The 21275-nt window shown below is 49.3% G+C and overlaps 1 protein-coding gene across 1 annotated transcript in view; it reads right to left on the reverse strand.

Annotated features, from left to right (window-relative positions):
* Positions 1-21275, reverse strand: part of csmd3a (CUB and Sushi multiple domains 3a) — a 306306-nt gene that overhangs the window by 53087 nt on the left and 231944 nt on the right. The window contains exons 44-50 of the mRNA XM_056445250.1: positions 16611-16756; positions 15941-16021; positions 15009-15122; positions 10234-10422; positions 9949-10095; positions 7826-8014; positions 4911-5096 (exon numbers count right to left, since the gene is read on the reverse strand). Of these exons, the coding sequence (XP_056301225.1) occupies positions 4911-5096; positions 7826-8014; positions 9949-10095; positions 10234-10422; positions 15009-15122; positions 15941-16021; positions 16611-16756 (1052 nt within the window). The remainder of the gene's footprint in view (positions 1-4910; positions 5097-7825; positions 8015-9948; positions 10096-10233; positions 10423-15008; positions 15123-15940; positions 16022-16610; positions 16757-21275) is intronic.

A 21275-nucleotide genomic window follows, 5' to 3' on the forward strand; every position in this document is an offset into this window, starting at 1 on the left:
GACACATGGGGGAGAGAGACACATGATGGAGAGAGACACATGGGGGAGAGAGAGACACATGGGAGAGAGAGACACATGATGGAGAGAGACACATGGGGGAGAGAGAGACACATGATGGAGAGAGACACATGGGGGAGAGAGACACATGATGGAGAGAGACACATGATGGAGAGAGAGACACATGGGAGAGAGAGACACATGATGGAGAGAGAGACACATGATGGAGAGAGAGACACATGATGGAGAGACACATGGGGGAGAGAGAGACACATGGGAGAGAGAGACACATGATGGAGAGAGACACATGGGGAGAGAGAGACACATGATGGAGAGAGACACATGGGAGAGAGAGACACATGGGGGAGAGAAACACATGATGGAGAGAGACACGTGGGAGAGAGAGACACATGGGGGAGAGAGAGACACATGGGGGAGGAGAGAGACACATGGGGGAGAGAGACACATGATGGAGAGAGACACATGATGGAGAGAGACACATGGGAGAGAGAGACACATGATGGAGAGAGACACATGGGGGAGAGAGAGACACATGGAGAGAGACACATGGGAGAGACACATGATGGAGAGAGACACATGATGGAGAGAGACATGGGAGGAGACACATGATGGAGAGAGACACATGATGGAGAGAGAGAGACACATGATGGAGAGAGACACATGATGGAGAGAGACACATGATGGAGAGAGACACATGATGGAGAGAGACACATGGGAGAGAGAGACACATGATGGAGAGAGAGACACATGATGGAGAGAGAGACATGATGGAGAGAGACACATGGGAGAGAGACACATGATGGAGAGAGACACATGATGGAGAGAGACACATGGGAGAGAGACACATGATGGAGAGAGAGACACATGATGGAGAGAGAGACACATGGGGGAGAGAGACACATGATGGAGAGAGACACATGATGGAGAGAGACACATGATGGAGAGAGAGACACATGGGGAGAGAGAGACACATGATGGAGAGAGAGACACATGATGGAGAGAGACACATGATGGAGAGACACATGGGGGAGAGAGAGACACATGATGGAGAGAGAGACACATGATGGAGAGAGAGACACATGATGGAGAGACACATGATGGAGAGAGACACATGATGGAGAGAGAGACACATGGGGGAGAGAGAGACACATGATGGAGAGAGACACATGATGGAGAGAGACACATGATGGAGAGAGACACATGATGGAGAGAGAGACACATGATGGAGAGAGACACATGATGGAGAGAGAGACACATGATGGAGAGAGACACATGGGGGAGAGAGAGACACATGATGGAGAGAGACACATGGGAGAGAGAGACACATGATGGAGAGAGACACATGGGGGAGAGAGAGACACATGATGGAGAGAGACACATGATGGAGAGAGACACATGGGGAGAGAGACACATGATGGAGAGACACATGGGGGAGAGAGAGACACATGATGGAGAGAGAGACACATGATGGAGAGAGAGACACATGATGGAGAGAGAGACACATGATGGAGAGAGAGACACATGATGGAGAGAGACACATGATGGAGAGAGAGACACATGATGGAGAGAGAGACACATGGGGGAGAGAGAGACACATGATGGAGAGAGAGACACATGGGAGAGAGACACATGATGGAGAGAGACACATGATGGAGAGAGAGACACATGATGGAGAGAGACACATGATGGAGAGAGAGACACATGATGGAGAGAGAGACACATGATGGAGAGAGACACATGGGGGAGAGAGAGACACATGATGGAGAGAGACATGATGGGGGAGAGAGAGACACATGATGGAGAGAGAGACACATGATGGAGAGAGAGACACATGATGGAGAGAGAGACACATGATGGAGAGAGAGACACATGGGGGAGAGAGACACATGATGGAGAGAGACACATGATGGAGAGAGAGACACATGATGGAGAGACACATGATGGAGAGAGAGACACATGATGGAGAGAGACACATGATGGAGAGAGACACATGATGGAGAGAGAGACACATGATGGAGAGAGACACATGGGGAGAGAGACATGGGGGAGAGAGAGACACATGATGGAGAGAGACACATGATGGAGAGAGACACATGGGGGAGAGAGAGACACATGATGGAGAGAGAGACATGGGGGAGAGAGAGACACATGATGGAGAGAGACACATGGGGGAGAGAGACACATGATGGAGAGAGAGACACATGGGGAGAGAGAGACACATGATGGAGAGAGAGACACATGGGAGAGAGACACATGATGGAGAGAGAGACACATGGGAGAGAGAGACACATGATGGAGAGAGACACATGGGAGAGACACATGATGGAGAGAGAGAGACACATGGAGAGACACATGGGAGAGAGAGACACATGATGGAGAGAGAGACACATGATGGAGAGAGAGACACATGATGGAGAGAGACACATGGGGGAGAGAGACACATGATGGAGAGAGACACATGGGAGAGAGAGAGACACATGATGGAGAGAGACACATGGGGGAGAGAGACACATGATGGAGAGAGACACATGGGAGAGAGACACATGATGGAGAGAGACACATGGGAGAGAGACACATGATGGAGAGAGACATGATGGAGAGACACATGATGGAGAGAGACACATGATGGAGAGAGAGACACATGATGGAGAGAGACACATGATGGAGAGAGACACATGGGGGAGAGAGAGACACATGGGGGAGAGAGACACATGATGGAGAGAGACACATGGGGGAGAGAGAGACACATGATGGAGAGACACATGGGGGAGAGAGAGACACATGGGAGAGAGACACATGGGAGAGACACATGGGAGAGAGACACATGGGAGAGAGAGACACATGATGGAGAGAGAGAGACACATGGGAGAGAGAGACACATGGGAGAGAGAGACACATGATGGAGAGAGACACATGGGGAGAGAGACACATGGGGAGAGAGACACATGATGGAGAGAGAGACACATGGGAGAGAGAGACACATGATGGAGAGAGACACATGGGGGAGAGAGACACATGGGGGAGAGAGAGACACATGATGGAGAGAGACACATGGGGAGAGAGACACATGATGGAGGGGGAGAGAGAGACACATGATGGAGAGAGACACATGGGAGAGAGAGAGACACATGATGGAGAGAGAGACACATGATGGAGAGAGAGAGACACATGATGGAGAGAGAGACACATGATGGAGAGAGAGACACATGGGGGAGAGAGAGACACATGGGGGAGAGAGAGACACATGATGGAGAGAGACACATGGGGGAGAGAGAGACACATGATGGAGAGAGAGACACATGATGGAGAGAGAGACACATGGGGAGAGAGAGACACATGGAGAGAGAGAGACACATGGGAGAGAGAGACACATGATGGAGAGAGAGACACATGATGGAGAGAGAGACACATGATGGAGAGAGAGACACATGATGGAGAGAGACACATGATGGAGAGAGAGACACATGGGGAGAGAGACACATGATGGAGAGAGAGACACATGATGGAGAGAGAGACACATGGGGAGAGAGACACATGATGGAGAGAGACACATGATGGAGAGAGACACATGGGGGAGAGAGAGACACATGATGGAGAGAGAGACACATGGGAGAGAGACACATGATGGAGAGAGACACATGATGGAGAGAGACACATGGGGAGAGAGAGACACATGATGGAGAGAGAGACACATGATGGAGAGAGACACATGATGGAGAGAGACACATGATGGAGAGAGAGACACATGATGGAGAGAGACACATGGGAGAGAGAGACACATGATGGAGAGAGAGACACATGGGGGAGAGAGACACATGATGGAGAGAGAGACACATGGGGGAGAGAGAGACACTGTTAGTTTAACCTTTTAAGCACCAAGTTTTTTTAGGCCTCTGCTCTGAAAAGTTCATCCCCAAACTAAACAGGCTGTATCTCTGCCACCACTAGGGGGCTATTTTAATAATGTTTTACATGTTTACCTTTTTAAACATGTTTTTCTTTTGTTCAGATGTGAACATATCAGTCTCTATGTTACTGGCTCAGAGGAAATGAAGATGGCACACAGAAAAAATACAACAATTTCAGGTCCGATTTGAAAAAGAAGCATATATGTTTGGAATGAAGCAGTTAAAAGTTTTAAAACTCTCACATATCATATTAAAATATGTTAACATTCTCCCTGCAAAGTTTGACTTTGAAAAGGTGAAGCAGAACAAAGTTACAGGTTTTAGGACAAAGAAAAACTAAAATGTGTCAAAGCGGCCATTTTGTCACATTTAATGTTAATTTTCTCCTGTAACAAACCGTTTATTCTCACTTCTATGTTACTCATCGTGTTCAATATATCCAAATACAGCGTTTTACAACTTTTGAAGAAAAAAAAAGTATTATAATTTTAGCATCAGATCAAATCTCTGACACCGTGACAAACAGAAATGCAAAGCGCCGTTCATCTCCATGAGGAATCAGTTGGAGACGAGTAAACGTCAATGAACCCTTCCTGTTGTTGCTGTCAACAAATGTTCCTCCACAACGAAGCTGCTGAGGAATCGTCACTTTATAAAAACCAAATGAGTCCAAAAAGAACTGTTTCCCTTGTTGACAGCGGCGAATAAACAAGTAAACAACGCTGCCAATCACTCTGAAAACTGACTCCGCCCTCACCCAGAGCCCCCCCCCATCCCCCCTCTGTAACCACGACCCAACAAGTGGAACACCTGGTTCTGTTGGGACTGCGGTCCATACTCCATGACTCCTCCCTCTGCAGTGTTGTGAAGGAAGGTTTCTCCTCCTCCTCCAGAGAGCTCTTCAAGCTCTCGCCCTCAACACTTTAACCCCCCCCCCCCGAGCGGTCCCGGTCCACTAGCCGGCCCGGTAGAACCCGTCCTCACCGATGCAGCGGGGCACCTTGTTGTGGTTGCTCCAGCCGCCGTCCGGCCGGCACAGCGTGGTGGTGAGCTCCTTGGAGGAGAGCCGGTAGCCGCCGCTGCAGAAGTAGGTGACCCGCGTGCCCACGGAGTAGTCCAGGGCGAGCACGCCTCCATTCAGGGGGGCGCCCGGCACGCCGCACGACACGGCTGGAGGGCGCATGACACAGGAACACACTTAGTATTATATTATAATTATAATATTACTATTAGGTATTAGTCTACAGATTCAAAGTGTTTTCTTAGATTTTTTAAACATAAATCAGACGATCATATTCAATATTGTTCTTATTTCTTTGTTGTTATTTATTTGTATTACATTTTCCAAACAACTATGAACAATAATAACTTATTTCTATGTTTTTTTATGATTCATAATTATATATATCTGTGTGTGTGTACCTACCTTGTACATGCAATACAGACAAACACAATTAAAAGGCTATTAAATGAAGTTATGGGGCGTTGCCTCTCCTCCTGACATCAGGGGCAACGTTAGATTCCTTGGGGTCAGTTTTGCCCTTTGCCCTGGTGTGTGTCTGGCGCTGGTCACATGTGTGAATACACACTGAGGGTGTGCGACTCTCTGGGACACACACACAACGTCTGTGTTACTGATTTAATCCTCATGAGCATGTCGCTGTGCTTTTGTTCCTTTTCCTTTCACATTGGTTTATCATAGGAGGTACAGTGGGTTTATATATTTATTATTATTATGATTATGATTATAGTGTGTTTGTATCTCTGTTGACTCGGAGAGTCCTGCAAAACAATTCCAATGTGTCTGGGCACAGATGGCAAATAAAAAACCTTAAACCTTGAACTTTGAGGTAAAAACCCAAAAGTACAGACTGGCTCATACGGACAGTGAACGCCTCACCAGCAGTGTGCTTCACCTGTGCTTCACCTGTGCTTCACCTGTGCTTCACCTGTGCTTCACCTGTGCTTCTCCTGTGCTTCTCCTGTGCTTCTCCTGCTACGTATAGTGAAGAAGTGTCTCGCGGGTCAGCAACGTCCCTCCCTGCATTCTTAACCACGATGCTGGCGTGCTTAAGCAGCGTCAACACTTAGCTGAGTCGTTACGCTTACAGTAATTATTATTAGAGGTCACTGGATCCATAAAACTGCTCTTGAAATCTCATCAACAAGAGAAATCAATGCGCTCCATTCATTATATTTAGGGCCGGCCCCTGGAGGAAGAGAAGGAAGCAGCTCCCTGCAGAGCGGCAGCATGAAGCAGCCCTCATCCTCTGAGTCAGCTGCTGCACGACGACTCAAACGACACACGTCCACACGTCTCCGGGAGGACTTCAGTGTGTGTGACCGGACTGGTGATGGGTGTCGTTTGGGTTTTCTCCAATGCCGGTGCTAAACCGGTACTTTTTAAATGATACCGGTTCCTAAACGGTGCCTGAACCGGTACTTAAAAAAAGAAGAAGCACAAAACGAGGATGGACAACGACGACATTAAAAACCTCTTCTCCAGATTCCCTGTAGAAGACGTTCTCATGGAGCACCACAACAACGGAGACCAGACTGGAGCTCGAGCTCGTAGCCCGTAGCTCGTAGCCTGTAGCTCATAGCTCGTAGTTTTTAGCTCGTAGCTCATAGCTATTAGCTCTTTGCTCATAGCTCTTAGTTTTTAGCTCGTAGCTCACAGCTCTTAGCTTGTAGCTCTTAGCTCGTAGCTCATAGCTATTAGCTTGTAGCTCTTAGCTCGTAGCTAGCTCGTAGCTCATAGCTAGCTTAAACATGTTTATAATGGCTCATGTATTATTTGTTGTCCTACTTTTATGAATGCAAGACTTTAATCAACGTCACGGTGCTACTCTGAGTTCAGGCACCGTTTCTCGGTCCCCGACCCTAGTGACGAGTGCGTGGGACGAGTTTCCCAGCGACTCCCCGATGAAGCACCGGCCCACAGAGAGACGCCCACACGGGGGATGCGGCTCGCTGCGGCCTCAGAGCTGCAGATCGAGGCTTCGAGGCGTTCATCACCGGAGCCGAGGCCGGCCGGCGAGTCGGGGGAGGAGCCGGCGTCTGCAGGGCCAGACTAAACGGGAACAGTTATGCAGACAATCATCTGATGAGACTGGTGCACACGGAGAAACATCAAAGGGAGCAATATGCCCGAATGGCCTGAAGCCAAGACCCCCCCCCCCCCCAGAGAACAGCTTTCATTAGAGAGCTCTGCTCAGTCTCAATCTAACAGATGTTTATCAGCAGCACCGAACATCTTGAGCTTCCATGTGAGGCGGTGAGTGTATGGAGGTGCATTGGGTCGGGGGGGGGGGGCCTCATCTTATTGATCTCACTGAGACGCATGAGCTAAACTCTGTTAATACACTGTCCATCATCCCACTGGACGGACGTCCTCCTGGAATCTCTCCATCGCTCAGAGAGCAGATGGGCGGCAGCTGCACGGATCCATCACTTCGTGTTTATGTGCTCCGGAGAAGTTGTGTGCAATTACCAAAAAGATGGAATTAATCACAGGTGTGAAGAGACCTTAAATCAGTTTGTAGGACATGACATACATATTTGGATTTCAAGGCATCTCGCTAAAATGCAACTGAGCACACCATCTGTTGCTGCTGCTGCTCTGTGAGTGAGTGTGTGAGTGTGTGTGCAGTCATGTGCACGTAAAGGCACACATTCCACATGTGCGCATCAGAGAACCCAATTAGTTGAGTGAGAGCCGACAGCAGCAGACGCTGCATGCTAATAGCGAGTCAGCCAGACTCATTTGAAGAAGTGGAAATAGACAGACGAAAGGGAGGATTGATTTCCGTTTCCTTTCCACCTGACGGGGTTCTGGCTCAGGCGGGGGCGGGGCTCAGCGGCGGCGAACAACATGGCGGCGGGCGGCGCGTGCTCACCTTGGCACGCCGGCACCGGCGCGTCCCAGGCGTAGAAGCCGTGGAGGTTCTTCCTGCACACGGCCGAGAGCGACCCGATCAGCTTGTAGCCGCGGTCGCACGCCCAGCGCACCACGCTGTTCAGGTGACCCCCGGTCTGGCTCACCACGATGCCGCTCTGTGGCGAGTCCGGGGTACTGCAGTACAGCGCTGGAAGAGATATAATAGAGGAGGAGAGGGGCGAGGGAGAGGAAGATGGAGTCAAGGAAAGGAGAGGAGGGGAACATGGAGTCAAGGAAAGGAGAGGAGGGGAACATGGAGTCAAGGAAAGGAGAGGAGGGGAACATGGAGTCAAGGAAAGGAGAGGAGGGGAAGATGGAGTCAAGGAAAGGAGGAGGGGAACATGGAGTCAAGGAAAGGAGAGGAGGGGAACATGGAGTCAGGGAGAGGGAATGGAGAACAGATGCGGAGGAGAGAAGGAGGAGGAGGAAAGGAGGAGGAGAGGCATTAACAAAGATTCTCCAGGAAGTACTCAGTACATTGCAGTTGCAGTGAGGCTCCATTTTAAAGCAGGAGGATAAAGAAGGAGGAGCCTGAGCAGCGTCACATGATCACTCTTCCTCTCCTGGACGGAGCCTCACTCAACAATACGAGCTGTTCTTCATCCCACAGTCTTCCTCTCCCTCGTCTCTCAGCCCACACTAACAGAAACCACATGTGATTTGATGATGTGAGCCGACGGGACGAGGAATGGGAGGAGCTTCACGAGGAATGGGAGGAGCTTCACGAGGCGGTCAAACATCCCTCCCATCGCGCGGGATGAGCTGGTGACGGTTCATCACGTCAAAGAGGAGCGGCGGCCGCCATCACACGACTCACGTAAAGGTGCGTTCACACCAAAAGCGACGCGTGCGTTTACTCGCCCGGCCATTCGCCGTGTTCACGCTCCGCGAGGGGCGGGGCTTATCTCTGTGTCTCGTCTCCGTAAAGACCGCTATCATAATTATTCATAACATTATATAATATATGTTATTGTGTTCATAACATAATATATAATATGTTATTGTGTTCATAAAATTATAATATATATGTGTTATTGTGTTCATAAATTATAATATATGTTATTGTGTTCATAAAATTATAATATATGTTATTGTGTTCATAACATTATAATATATAATATATGTTATTGTGTTCATAACATTATTATATATAATATATGTTATTGTGTTCATAACATTATAATATATAATATATGTTATTGTGTTCATAACATTATAATATATGTTATTGTGTTCATAACATTATTATATATAATATATGTTATTGTGTTCATAACATTATAATATATAATATATGTTATTGTGTTCATAAAATTATAATATATAATATATGTTATTGTGTTCATAAAATTATAATATATAATATATATTATTGTGTTCATAACATTATAATATATAATATATATTATTGTGTTCATAACAGCGATGACGTGCGGAGCAACTCAGGAGCTGATTGGCCGAGTTGCGAGATTACCGCCTCAAAGTTTAAATATTTCTACTAGGGGCGAAAATTGCAACGCTGTAAACGCGGCGCTGTAAACGCGTCGCTGTAAACGCGTCGCTGTAAACGCGTCGCTGTAAACGCGTTGTCTATCGCAGCCTCACCTGTCCGTACGTTGACTTTTTTTATGGGATTCGGTCACGCGAAAAAAATCTGGTTTCTTTTGATGTGAACGCACCTGAACACACGAGGGCCTTAAAACACCGAGAGGCGACTCGTCTCCTCCGTGGTCAGTGAAGCGCTCCGGAGGAACGGCTGCTGAGCGCCACTTCCTTCATTCAACTCCATTAACAAGGTAAACCTTTTGAAATGAAGCGGCGCCGAGCAGCCTGGACGTCTTTCCCCTCGCGGTGCTCTCCGTCTGACCCGTCACAGCTCATGTGGGAAGTATTTTTGTAAATGATCTGATATTAAAAGCTCAATAAATAATAAATCAAAGCCACCCAGCATGAGGTCACACGGCGGCCGCAGGAATGCGACCCGTCACGGAGGTTCAGATGAACGTCACGACTCAGACAAACGGGATGCAGAGATATAAGAATAGAGTGTGATATAAGCTGGATACATACTTTGGTACTCACCCACGTATCTGATGTGGAAGCCCCGCCGGTTGGTGCCGTGGTCGGAGGACCAGCGCAGCAGCAGCTGGTGGCCGGCCGTGGTCAGGCTGAAGGGCGTCTCAATGTCACCGCTCAGAGACGCCAGGCTCTGGCTGTAGATGTTGGGACCTGAATACAGAGACACACACACACAGAGAGATACACACACACACACACAGAGAGACACACACAGATACAGACACACACACACATCGTTTGTGTCTTGCTAACGGCGTTTTCCCCGTGGACCGCAGCAGCAGAACCCACCATCAAATATCTCCAGGATGTCGAACTCCTTCTCCGTCTGGAAGAGCTCGAAGTGCAGCGTCATGTTGTAGCCCTTCTCCACGTTGATCAGCCACGAGCACATCTGCAGGTTGGGGTAGTGGTCGGGGAAGCCCGGGCTCAGGATCACCCCCGTGGAGTCGAAGCGCACCTCGTTGGCCGGACATTGGACTAGGGGGAGAGAGGGAGAGGTTGAGAGAGGGAGAGGGAGAGAGAGAGGGGATGGAGGGCACACTGAGGGGTCCAGGTGAGCGATGCTCCACTGTGACAGTAGACACAAACACACAGAATAACTAGAGCTGCTCCTCCACGCTGAGCTGGAGAGTCTCCCCCAATATCAACCCATACACTATAACACTCAGGAGCTGAGACACATACCTGTGTAAAATGATGTGTGTGTGTGTGTGAAGAGGAGAGAGAACAGAAGAGAGGAAAGAGAGGAGAGAGGAGAGGGAAGTAAAGAGGGAGAGAGAGACAGAGAGGGGAGAAAAGATAGTTATTATATTAATATTATTATATATTATTTATCTATATATATATAAATAATAATTTCATAATTTTAATTTAATACTTTTATTAATAATTATTAATTTAATAATATATATATATAAATTATTATATATATCAATATTATAATATATACATAATAATTTGTATTTAATAATTTTGTTGATTAATAATTGTAATAATTTAATAATGTATATATATATATATATAAATTATTATATATATCAATGTTATCCATGTGAATTGTATCTTTTGATTTAAATGTACCTTGATGCTATACTGTTGCTGCAACATTCAATAGAGCCAAATGAATTGAATGACAGGATGAGAGAGAGAGAGAGAGAGAGAGAGAGAGAGCATGTGCTCAGAGCATTCCCTTCATATCTGGAGGCTGTCTGAGATGAAGAGTTCTGGTCCTGTCCTGGTACCAGAAGTCTCTTCCGGGCCGCTAGTGAAGAAACATGAAGCGACTGAAAGGTTAACGGCAGCCAGCGCTCCGATGGAAAGGTCACCGCCAACAACCGGACATCTGTCAAGAACACACACACACACGCACACGCACACACACAGAGCAACTATTCTGGGTTCTGAGGTCAGGGTTCTGGGTTCTGCCGCCCTCGGCCCCTCGGAGCTCTTCTCCTGCTGATCATGGAGCCGTCACACATTCAGCTTCCAGGACATATGTGAAGTAATTGCTACTAAAAATTATATAATCCAACCATCATCAATACCGCTTCATCCTCATCAGGGTCGCGGCAGCTGACAGGGCGAAGGCGGGGGACACCCTGGACAGGCCGCCAGTCCATCTCAGGGCAACATTATATTATATAATTTCCAATATAATTTTCATACGCATTATTACAAAGAAGTTAGCAACCCGGGGGGCACTTCCCCATATTGGAGCGTTGAGTTGTCCGTGAAATCGACTCCCTGATAACATCTCATGCGCGGCACGTACCACCATCTATCTGGAAAGAGTTTATTTTTTTAATAACGGAGCCCAACGCTTGTTTAATAAGCTTGCGTTGCTAGGCAACACACATAACTCCATCCAGGAGGCGGCGGAGGCTGAAACGGCTTCGCCTCAAACTTTGGGCTCAGGGATTTAAAACATGAATCACGAGCCTTAGAGCGTCTTCACAGGAGGCTCTATTCAGAGGGAGATTCAGCTCATTTACATTTTTAGACTTCTGTACATCACACACAGATGCAAGGTATCCAGTTATTACCCCACTGGTTAGAAGTGTCATAGTCGAGTGTGAGGCGCGTGACTTCCCTCAGCACACACATCACACGAAATATCTCAAATAAAAAAAGGAAACCGTTTAAACAGTTTTTTCTGATTTATTTTAATGTTGTAATAAAAGCTGCAGTGAGGAGTGGTGGAAGGCCTCAGCTCGGACGCCGAGGACTGGATCACAACGGGACAAAATGGCCGTTTTGGAGACATCGCCGAAAGGCTCTGGACTAAAACCGTCTAACTTTGTCCTGCTTCACTTTCAGTCAAACTTTGCAGGGAGGATGTTAATATACTTTCATATGATCGAGAGTTTTAAACCTTTCAACTGCCTCATTCCAAACATATCATCATCCTGGAAGAGATTCTTTTCAATTCGGACCTGACATTTTAATATTTTTTCTGTGTGCCATCTTCATTTCCTCTTAGCCAGTAACATAGAGACTGATATGTTCACATCTGAACAAAAGAAAAACATGTTTAAAAAGGTAAACATGATTAAAATAGCCCCCTAGTGGTGGCAGAGTGCAGCCTGTTTAGTTTGGGGATGCACTTTTCGGAGCAGAGACCTAAAAAAAGCTCGGTGCTTAAAGGTTGAGACTTCATCGTATTGTTCTGCTTTTTGCGTGCATGACAAAACGATATCTCTACAAACAACTGTCTTTGTTACATCTCACACACATGGAACACGCGGTCGTTCCTCGTGGAAGCGGCCGAGTCTTTATTCTTTACTCGGCTCACGCAGGGAGATGACTCCGACACAATAAAACCCACGAGTTTCGCGGAGCAGCAATGAGAGCAGAAATAGTTTTTCATTAGATTTTAAAATCAATGACAACGTGCAGCCCGATATGACAACGAGCTAAATGGATTCGACTCCACGCCAACGTGGCAGATGGCGGACCGAGCCAGCAGGGAGCAGCACTACGGCGTGACCTCCTCACAGGGGGCGGAGCCTGGGGAAATATATGAGGGACCAGAGGTGTTGGGGGGGAGTTTCAGAGTTACCTTAAAGGCACAAAGAGGGATATTAACAGAAGGATTGAGGGGAAACTAAAGCAGGGAGACACAGGAGCGTGTTCCACTCATCAGGCGCAGCTCCACACGCCCCAAGGAGAGCAATTAGTGGGTCGCTGCAGGGCCGCGAGGACGGAGCGGCGCCAGCACCGGAGCGGCTCATGAATTCTTCACGACAATAATGAGGTGGTCCATGAACATGTCAGAGCCGGCATCACTAAGCCAGACAGTTTACACTCACGGCCGGTTTGAGGGACACCTTTCATAAGTCAACCACACAGAGTCTTCTGCACCTCGCCTGGCATCTGATCGTTTGGGGATGGATCTGAAGAGACTGCTCGTCTTTCTCCTGACTCTTCCCTCTGCTCCTCCATCTCCAGCCCCTCCTGACCCACCGGCCCGTTGTCAGGCTCGCCTTCACCAGAGGACTGAAACACGACGTGGTGTTCTCCAGCGCTTTGCCAACAGACTCCGCCCCTCCAACGAGAGCCGCTGGCTCCAGGCGCCCCGTCCGAGCCAAGAGGAGCTCCGGGAGCTGGAGACACACCAGAAGGATCAGCGCCTCAGGAGAAGCTGGAGGAGGCCAGAGCTCTCAGGTGAAGGACTCCCTCACCTGGCACGGAGGAGACGGATCACATGATGCCAAACTCCTCCTCTTGTCATCCTCACTTGGTCACAACGACAACAACAAAGCAATGAAAGATTTGGGAAAACATGGCGCAGCAACTCCATCAGTCAGGCTTCATGGCCGTACGTCTGTATGCCAGACAGGTGAGAGGCAGTCTGTGAGCATGCAGTGCGGCGCTCATTGCAGGCCGCTCCTCTGCCTGTCAACCAGCCGTGCTGTTCTCCTTGACCTTACCTCCTCGCATCATTGACCGTGCTGTGGCGTTCATGAATGAAGCGTGGGAATATCTCCTCGAGCTCGGACCCCTGACCACCTTGAGCTCTGCATTGACTCCTCCGGCACTCATTGAGCCCCACGCTGTGTCTTACATGCGTGTCCGTGATGACTCACTGGTGAAGCACACCTGCAGAAGGGAAGCGTTTCATGTGATGCTACATTCACCTCCACACTGATCTAGTCTAAATGCTCCGTTACCCAGGATCAAGCTGGTGTTTTGGGCCTTCATAGTTGTGACCTGGCTTCCCTTTGTTGAACTCCCTCCCCGATGCCCAGCAACACGCTTTGAGACTGTTGCTCCGAGCCAGCCTCCAATCAGAGAACCTTACATTCTGTTGATGAAACCAAAGATGAACCAAAGCTACTCCAAACAACAGCGTCCATGAGCTCCTGTCCGTAGCTCGGCCCTTTCAGAAGGCTCTGACAGCGTTTCACTGTCGTGAATGTTAAATGACTTTTCATTGAGACACAACATGTTGTTCCCACACATCCTCCATGAGAGACGGTGAGACCTACAGCCGGCTCCTGCTTTACGGCTCTTTCCACTTCTTAACAACGTCAGCCACAAAACCGCGAGCGTCACGTTATACCTCAGATAACCATGAACGGAGAGGCTCCAGATCACTGGTCCTCTCCAGACGCGGTTTGACCTCAGCCTCTGGGTCTGAAGCTCTAACGCCATCACTCATCGTCTCTAGAAATAAAAAGACAGAATCCTCAACTCATGACGAGACAAAGGAGTCTCGGGCCCTTCAACGTGCCGATGCACAGGGAAGATCAGGCTCAGATCCACGGGCTCATCTGAGTCAGGGTAACGTATCGGTTCCCTTGTGAAGGAACACTGGCCATGAACACTGATCTGGGATCTGTGCCCTCTGGTCCACCGACAGGGGATTGATAGAAGGCCGCTCGACGCTGGAGGACCAGAGGACTGACTGCATCCAACCTGAGCCACGCCCCCATGGAGGCACACACACCTGCACATAGACACGTATACACATGCATCGTACACACACGCATCGAGGGGAACACCTGCAAACTACACACACACACACACACGGTAACATAGAGTCCCGTTTTGGGGGAACCGACCTTGACAGAGCGGCGGGGGTCCATCCATCTGGAGCCGCTCTCCAAGGCGACAGGTCAGAATCTCACTGCCCACCAAGGTGAAGCCGGGCAGGCACGAGTACCGGATGATGTCCCCTGTGAGGTCATTTACACACACACACACAATCATACACACACACAATCATACACACACACAATCATACACACATACACACACAATCATACACACACACACAATCATACACACACACACATCCACACACACACACACACACACACATCCACACACACACAATCATACACAGACACACACACACACACACACACACACACACACGCGTTAGTGGAAGCCTCCTCACCACCAGCTCTTCTCACAGTAATTAACGACACATTTTCTAATGAAGACTGACGTCCCTTTAGAGCCGGAGCACTGAAGGCACTTCATTACAACACACACACACACACACACACACACACACAGCATTATAAGACCGAAGAGCAAACGGGAGAGAATGAAGGAGGAAGACAAAGAGCACATTCTAGAACGAGAGAGAAGGTAGAAAATAATCTATATATTAAACATTAATATATAGAGATTTATAGATTTTTTTCAAATATACACACACACACACACACATATATATATATATATATATATATATATATACATACATATACACACAAATCCATACACATGAATATGGACTCCAGCTGTCTGAGATTGTGAAATCGATATTCGGAGGAACACGTTAACACGAAGACAAAGAGAGGAACAATCAAACAACATGCACGACTTCATCCATCATGGATAAAACCTCTGGGACGTCAGTTCATATCTTCATCTCTTCATCACCAGGTAAACGACCTGAGGCCAGGTGAAGGTTCATCTGACGACGTGCTGAAGGCGACCGGAAAACAAGACAAACAAGACAAACAAGACAATCAAGACAAACCTATCTCAAACTCCTCATCGTCGCTGAGGAAGGTGGCGTTGGCCACAGGGGGGGGGCGCTGACAGGTCCTCAGCTGGTACGCTGGAGGGAGGAGACACAGGAGGACGTCAGCTACAGGTGTGAGGGGTGCACTCAAGTGTGTGTGAGAGAGAGAGAGAGAGAGAGAGGGAGAGAGAGGGAGAGACAGAGATAGAGAGACAGGGAGAGAGAGAGAGACAGAGAGAGAGAGAGAGAGAGAGAGACAGAGAGAGAGAGAGAGAGGGAGAGACAGGGGGAGGGAGGGAGAGAGAGAGAGAAGGAGGAATATGTGTTTTCTGTTCTCCCTCATTTCATTCTTCACTCTTTCATCAAGCCCTTGATTACATCATAATTTGCCACCTTCCATTGTCCCTGATCTTTAGAAGCCACTAAGGCAGCCGGATGGAGGTATTATATTATTACTATTATTATTATAATATAATTCAGCTTCATTTCAACGGGGCGTTTTAATAGTGCAGGAAACACACCGTTCTACAAAAGGCCTTCATCCTCTCACGGGAGGAGAGAAGGAGGACAAGTGAAAAGAGGGAGGAGAGGCGTCGCTCTACAGAGACGAGAGGACACTTCCCTTCTGTGGGTTTCATTACCAGCGGGGGGGGGGGGGGGGGGCTGCCGTCCAATGGGAGCTCACCGTAATAATGCAGCACGAAGAAGCCGCTGGTGCTGAAGTCGCTGTGGAACTTGATGAGCACCTGATTGGCCGTGCTGGACACGCCCTCCTGGGCCGAGGTACCACTGAACTGACCGATCTGAGGAGAGGCCTGGTCCGGCCCGTCCCTGGAGGGGAGGAATAAAGAGAGGGAAGAGTGAAGGGAGGAGGAAGAGAGGAAAGCTTGATGAGGAAACACCAGGTCTCACCGTCCTCTGAGAACTGGAGAAAGGTTCATGAGTCCCAGTGGAGGTGAGTCACCTGATGGAGGTGGAGGTGAGTCACCTGATGGAGGTGGAGGTGAGTCACCTGATGGAGGCGGAGGTGAGTCACCTGATGGAGGCGGAGGTGAGTCACCTGATGGAGGCGAAGGTGAGTCACCTGATGGAGGCGGAGGTGAGTCACCTGATGGAGGCGGAGGTGAGTCACCTGATGGAGGTGGAGGTGAGTCACCTGATGGAGGTGGAGGTGAGTCACCTGATGGAGGCGGAGGTGAGTCACCTGATGGAGGCGGAGGTGAGTCACCTGATGGAGGCGGAGGTGAGTCACCTGATGGAGGTGAGTCACCTGATGGAGGCAGAGGTGAGTCACCTGATGGAGGTGGAGGTGAGTCACCTGATGGAGGCGGAGGTGAGTCACCTGATGGAGGTGGAGGTGAGTCACCTGATGGAGGCGGAGGTGAGTCACCTGATGGAGGTGGAGGTGAGTCACCTGATGGAGGTGAGTCACCTGATGGAGGCGTCTCCTCCTCTAGTCAGTCACATATTAACAGTTACAACCATCAATGAACCCACCACCACAGGGACCTGCTGCTCCTCCAGGGGAGATGCTTCATGTTGTGTGTGTGTGTGTGTGTGTGTGTGTGTGTGCATGAGGGTGTGTGTGTGTGCATGAGGGTGTGTGTGTGTGCATGAGGGTGTGTGTGTGTGTGCATGAGGGTGTGTGTGTGTGTGTGTGTGTGTGTGTGTGTGTGTGTGTGTGTGCATTTTCTACCTGTGAGGCGAGACTACTGACTACTTGGATCCTGCTAAGTATCTTCTTTAAACTAGTTTTATCTGCTAAAGTTACTGTTGTATTTGTCGTTTAAAGCTGCTAGATTGTTAGTTTGTCCTGTTTTAAGGAGTTGTTTTGGTAGAGGTGTGTCCTGTGTTCGACACCTGAATCTTCACTGATTGAATGACGATCATCACCTGGTTTCTATTGAGTGTCATTTGAATACCAAGCCAAGGGGCGGTCAGTCGCGGGAGGAGGGTAGTACTTAACGCACTAACGGGGATGGGTTTTTTGGGGTTTTTGCGCGCGTGGCGTCAGTCGTGACTCATCGGACGAAGACTCGGAGGACAAAGACATAGGAGTCTTCCGTTGGAGTCAAGACTCGGAGGACAAAGACATAGGAGTCTTCCGTTGGAGTCAAGACTCGGAGGACAAAGACATAGAAGTCTTCCGTTGAGTCAAGACTGGAGGACAAAGACATAGGAGTCTTCCGTTGGAGTCGAGACTCGGGAGGACAAAGACATAGGAGTCTTCCGTTGGAGTCGAGACTGGAGGACAAAGACATAGAGTCTTCCGTTGGAGTCGAGACTCGGGAGGACAAAGACATAGGAGTCTTCCTTGGAGTCGAGACTCGGAGGACAAAGACATAGGAGTCTTCCCTTGGAGTCAAGACTGGAGGACAAAGACATAGGAGTCTTCCGTTGGAGTCAAGACTCGGAGGACAAAGACATAGGAGTCTTCCGTTGGAGTCAAGACTCGGAGGACAAAGACATAGGAGTCTTCCGTTGGAGTCTTCGGGGGTGGATGAGTCTTTTCCCCATTTTGTGAATATGTGTGTCTTTTCCATACCTGTGCGTATCTCTACTCGTAGTTCCTATAGGACTCGCTCATTCATGTACCGGAACCCCTCCTCTGTTATCCTTCCTACCCGTTCTACTCACACCCAGCACCTTGTCACAGGAGGCCTCTGGAACTGTCAGTCAGCCAACCACAAGGCCGGTTTCATCTCTTTGCCATGGAGCAGTCGCTTGACTTCCTGGCTCTCACTGAGACCTGGATCACAGCAGAGAACACGTCTACCCCGGCTGCTCTCCTCTGCCTTCTCCTTCAGCCACACACCCAGACCCTCTGGTCGGGGTGGAGGTGCAGGTTTACTCATCTCACCCACATGGTGTTTCGCTCCCTACCCGCTTCCACTCTTTATCCCACTGACTTTTGAGTTTCATGCTGTGACCGTTACTCATCCGGTTCAACTTCACATTGTTGTTCTCTACCGTCCCCCTGGTTCTTTGGGAGATTTCTTGGAAGAGCTAGACGTCCTCCTATCAAACTAGGAACACGGCCCCAGCTCATCCTTCTGGGTGACTTCAACATCCAGACAGAGAAGTCATGTGATCTCTTACTCTTACTGTCTTCCTTTAACCTCTCACTCAGTCCCTCCCCTCCCACTCACAAAGCCGGCAACCACCGTGACTACATTTTCACAAGAAACTGCTCTACCTCTAACCTCACTGTAACTCCTCTCCATGTCTCTGACCACTTCTTCATCTCTTACTCTCTCGCTCTCTGGTACTGACAACCCACCCTTATCTACAGACTCTGCACCTGTACGCCGCAACATTCGCACCCTCTGCCCCTCCTCTCTGGCCTCCTCTGTCCTATCTGCTCTCCCCTCAACTGACTGCGTCTCACTCATGCAGCCTAACTCTGCCGCAGACACTCTCCTCTCTTCCCTGTCTTCATCTCTTGATTATCTTTGTCCTTTTAAGACACGACCGGTTCGGAAATCCTCTCCTCTCCGTGGTTGTCGGACTCGGTGCGCGCCGAGAGAGCCACCCTGCGAGCGGCGGAAAGAAAATGGCGCAAATCGAATCAAGCGGAAGACTTGCTCTTCTATCAATCTCTCCTCTCCTCATTCTCTACCTCTATCTCTGCAGCCAAAAGCTCGTTCTACCTGACCAAAATTCAGTCTTCCTTCTCTAACCCCAAAAAACTCTTCTCTATCTTTTCCAACCTCCTTGATCCCCCCTGTCCCCCTCCTCCTTCCACCCTTTTGCCGAGCCACTTTGTCGACTACTTTACAAACAAGATAGACGACATACGCTCCTTTACAAATCCATCTTCTATCACCTCACCAACACTAACTTCTTCATCCCCCTCTCTTTCCTCTTTCACCCCCCTGTCTCCCAATCAAGTTCTTAGCTTGGTGACCTCCGCTCGACCGACCACCTGCGCCCTTGACCCCGTCCCGTCTCACATCCTCCAGGCTGTTGCTCCTGATCTTCTGTCCTTTCTCACCGATCTTATTAACAGCTCACTCTCAACTGGTTGTTTCCCCAACTCTCTGAAGGAGGCGAGAGTCAACCCTCTCCTGAAGAAACCCACGCTCGACCCGTCTGAAGTCAGCAACTACAGACCGGTCTCTCTTCTTCCTTTTCTCTCCAAAACTCTGGAGCGAGCTATCTTTAACCAAGTGTCCTCCTATCTCCACAGTAACAGCCTTCTTGACCCTCACCAGTCTGGATTCAAGGCCGGCCACTCGACAGAGACGGCCCTCCTTGCTGTCTCTGAGCAGCTTCACACTGCTAGAGCAGCCTCTCTCCTCTGTCCTTATCCTTCTCGACCTTTCTGCAGCATTTGACACCGTGAACCACCAGATCCTTATCTCTTCTCTTCAGGACCTGGGGATCTCAGGCACTGCACTCGCTCTTTTCTCTTCCTACCTTAAAGACCGCACCTACCGGGTAACTTGGAGAGGATCTGTGTCTGATCCTTGTCCTCTCACTACTGGGGTTCCTCAAGGCTCCGTCCTGGGTCCCCTCCTCTTCTCTCTGTACACAAATTCTCTCGGCTCTGTCATTCGTTCGCATTGGGTTCTCCTACCATAGCTATGCCGATGACACCCAACTGATCTTCTCGTTTCCACCGTCAGAAACACGGGTGGCGGCGCGAATCTCTGCCTGTCTGACTGACATCTCTCAGTGGATGTCTGCTCACCATCTGAAAATCAACCCTGACAAGACCGAGCTACTATTCCTTCCAGGGAAAGGCTCCCCCACCCATGACCTGACTATCACCTTCAACAGCTCTGTGTTGGCCCCTACCCCGACTGCCAGGAACCTCGGGGTGACACTCGACAGTCAACTCCCTGACGGCCAACATCACTGCGACGACGCGTTCCTGTAGGTACATGCTGCACAACATCAGGAGAATACGTCCTCTTCTTACTCAGAAGGCGGCACAGGTTCTGGTCCAGGCTCTGGTCATTTCACGCCTTGACTACTGCAACTCCCTCCTGGCTGGTCTACCTGCTAAGGCCATCCGACCCCTGCAGCTCATCCAGAATGCAGCAGCTCGACTGGTCTTCAGTCTCCCGAAATTCACCCACACCACTCCGCTCCTCCGATCTCTTCACTGGTTACCGGTGGCTGCTCGCATCCGCTTCAAAACACTGGTTCTTGGTACCGTGCTCTGAACGGATCGGGCCCCGTCTACATCCGGGATATGGTCACACCGTACACCCCGGCACGTTCGCTCCGCTCTGCAACAGCCAATCGACTTGTGCCTCCTGCACCTCGAGCTAATCACTCGAAATCCAGACTGTTTGCTGTCCTGGCTCCTCAGTGGTGGAACAGGCTCCCCACTGACATCAGG

Source organism: Pseudoliparis swirei, chromosome 22 (assembly GCF_029220125.1).
Source record: "Pseudoliparis swirei isolate HS2019 ecotype Mariana Trench chromosome 22, NWPU_hadal_v1, whole genome shotgun sequence".
NCBI classification, from domain to species: Eukaryota; Metazoa; Chordata; class Actinopteri; order Perciformes; family Liparidae; genus Pseudoliparis; species Pseudoliparis swirei.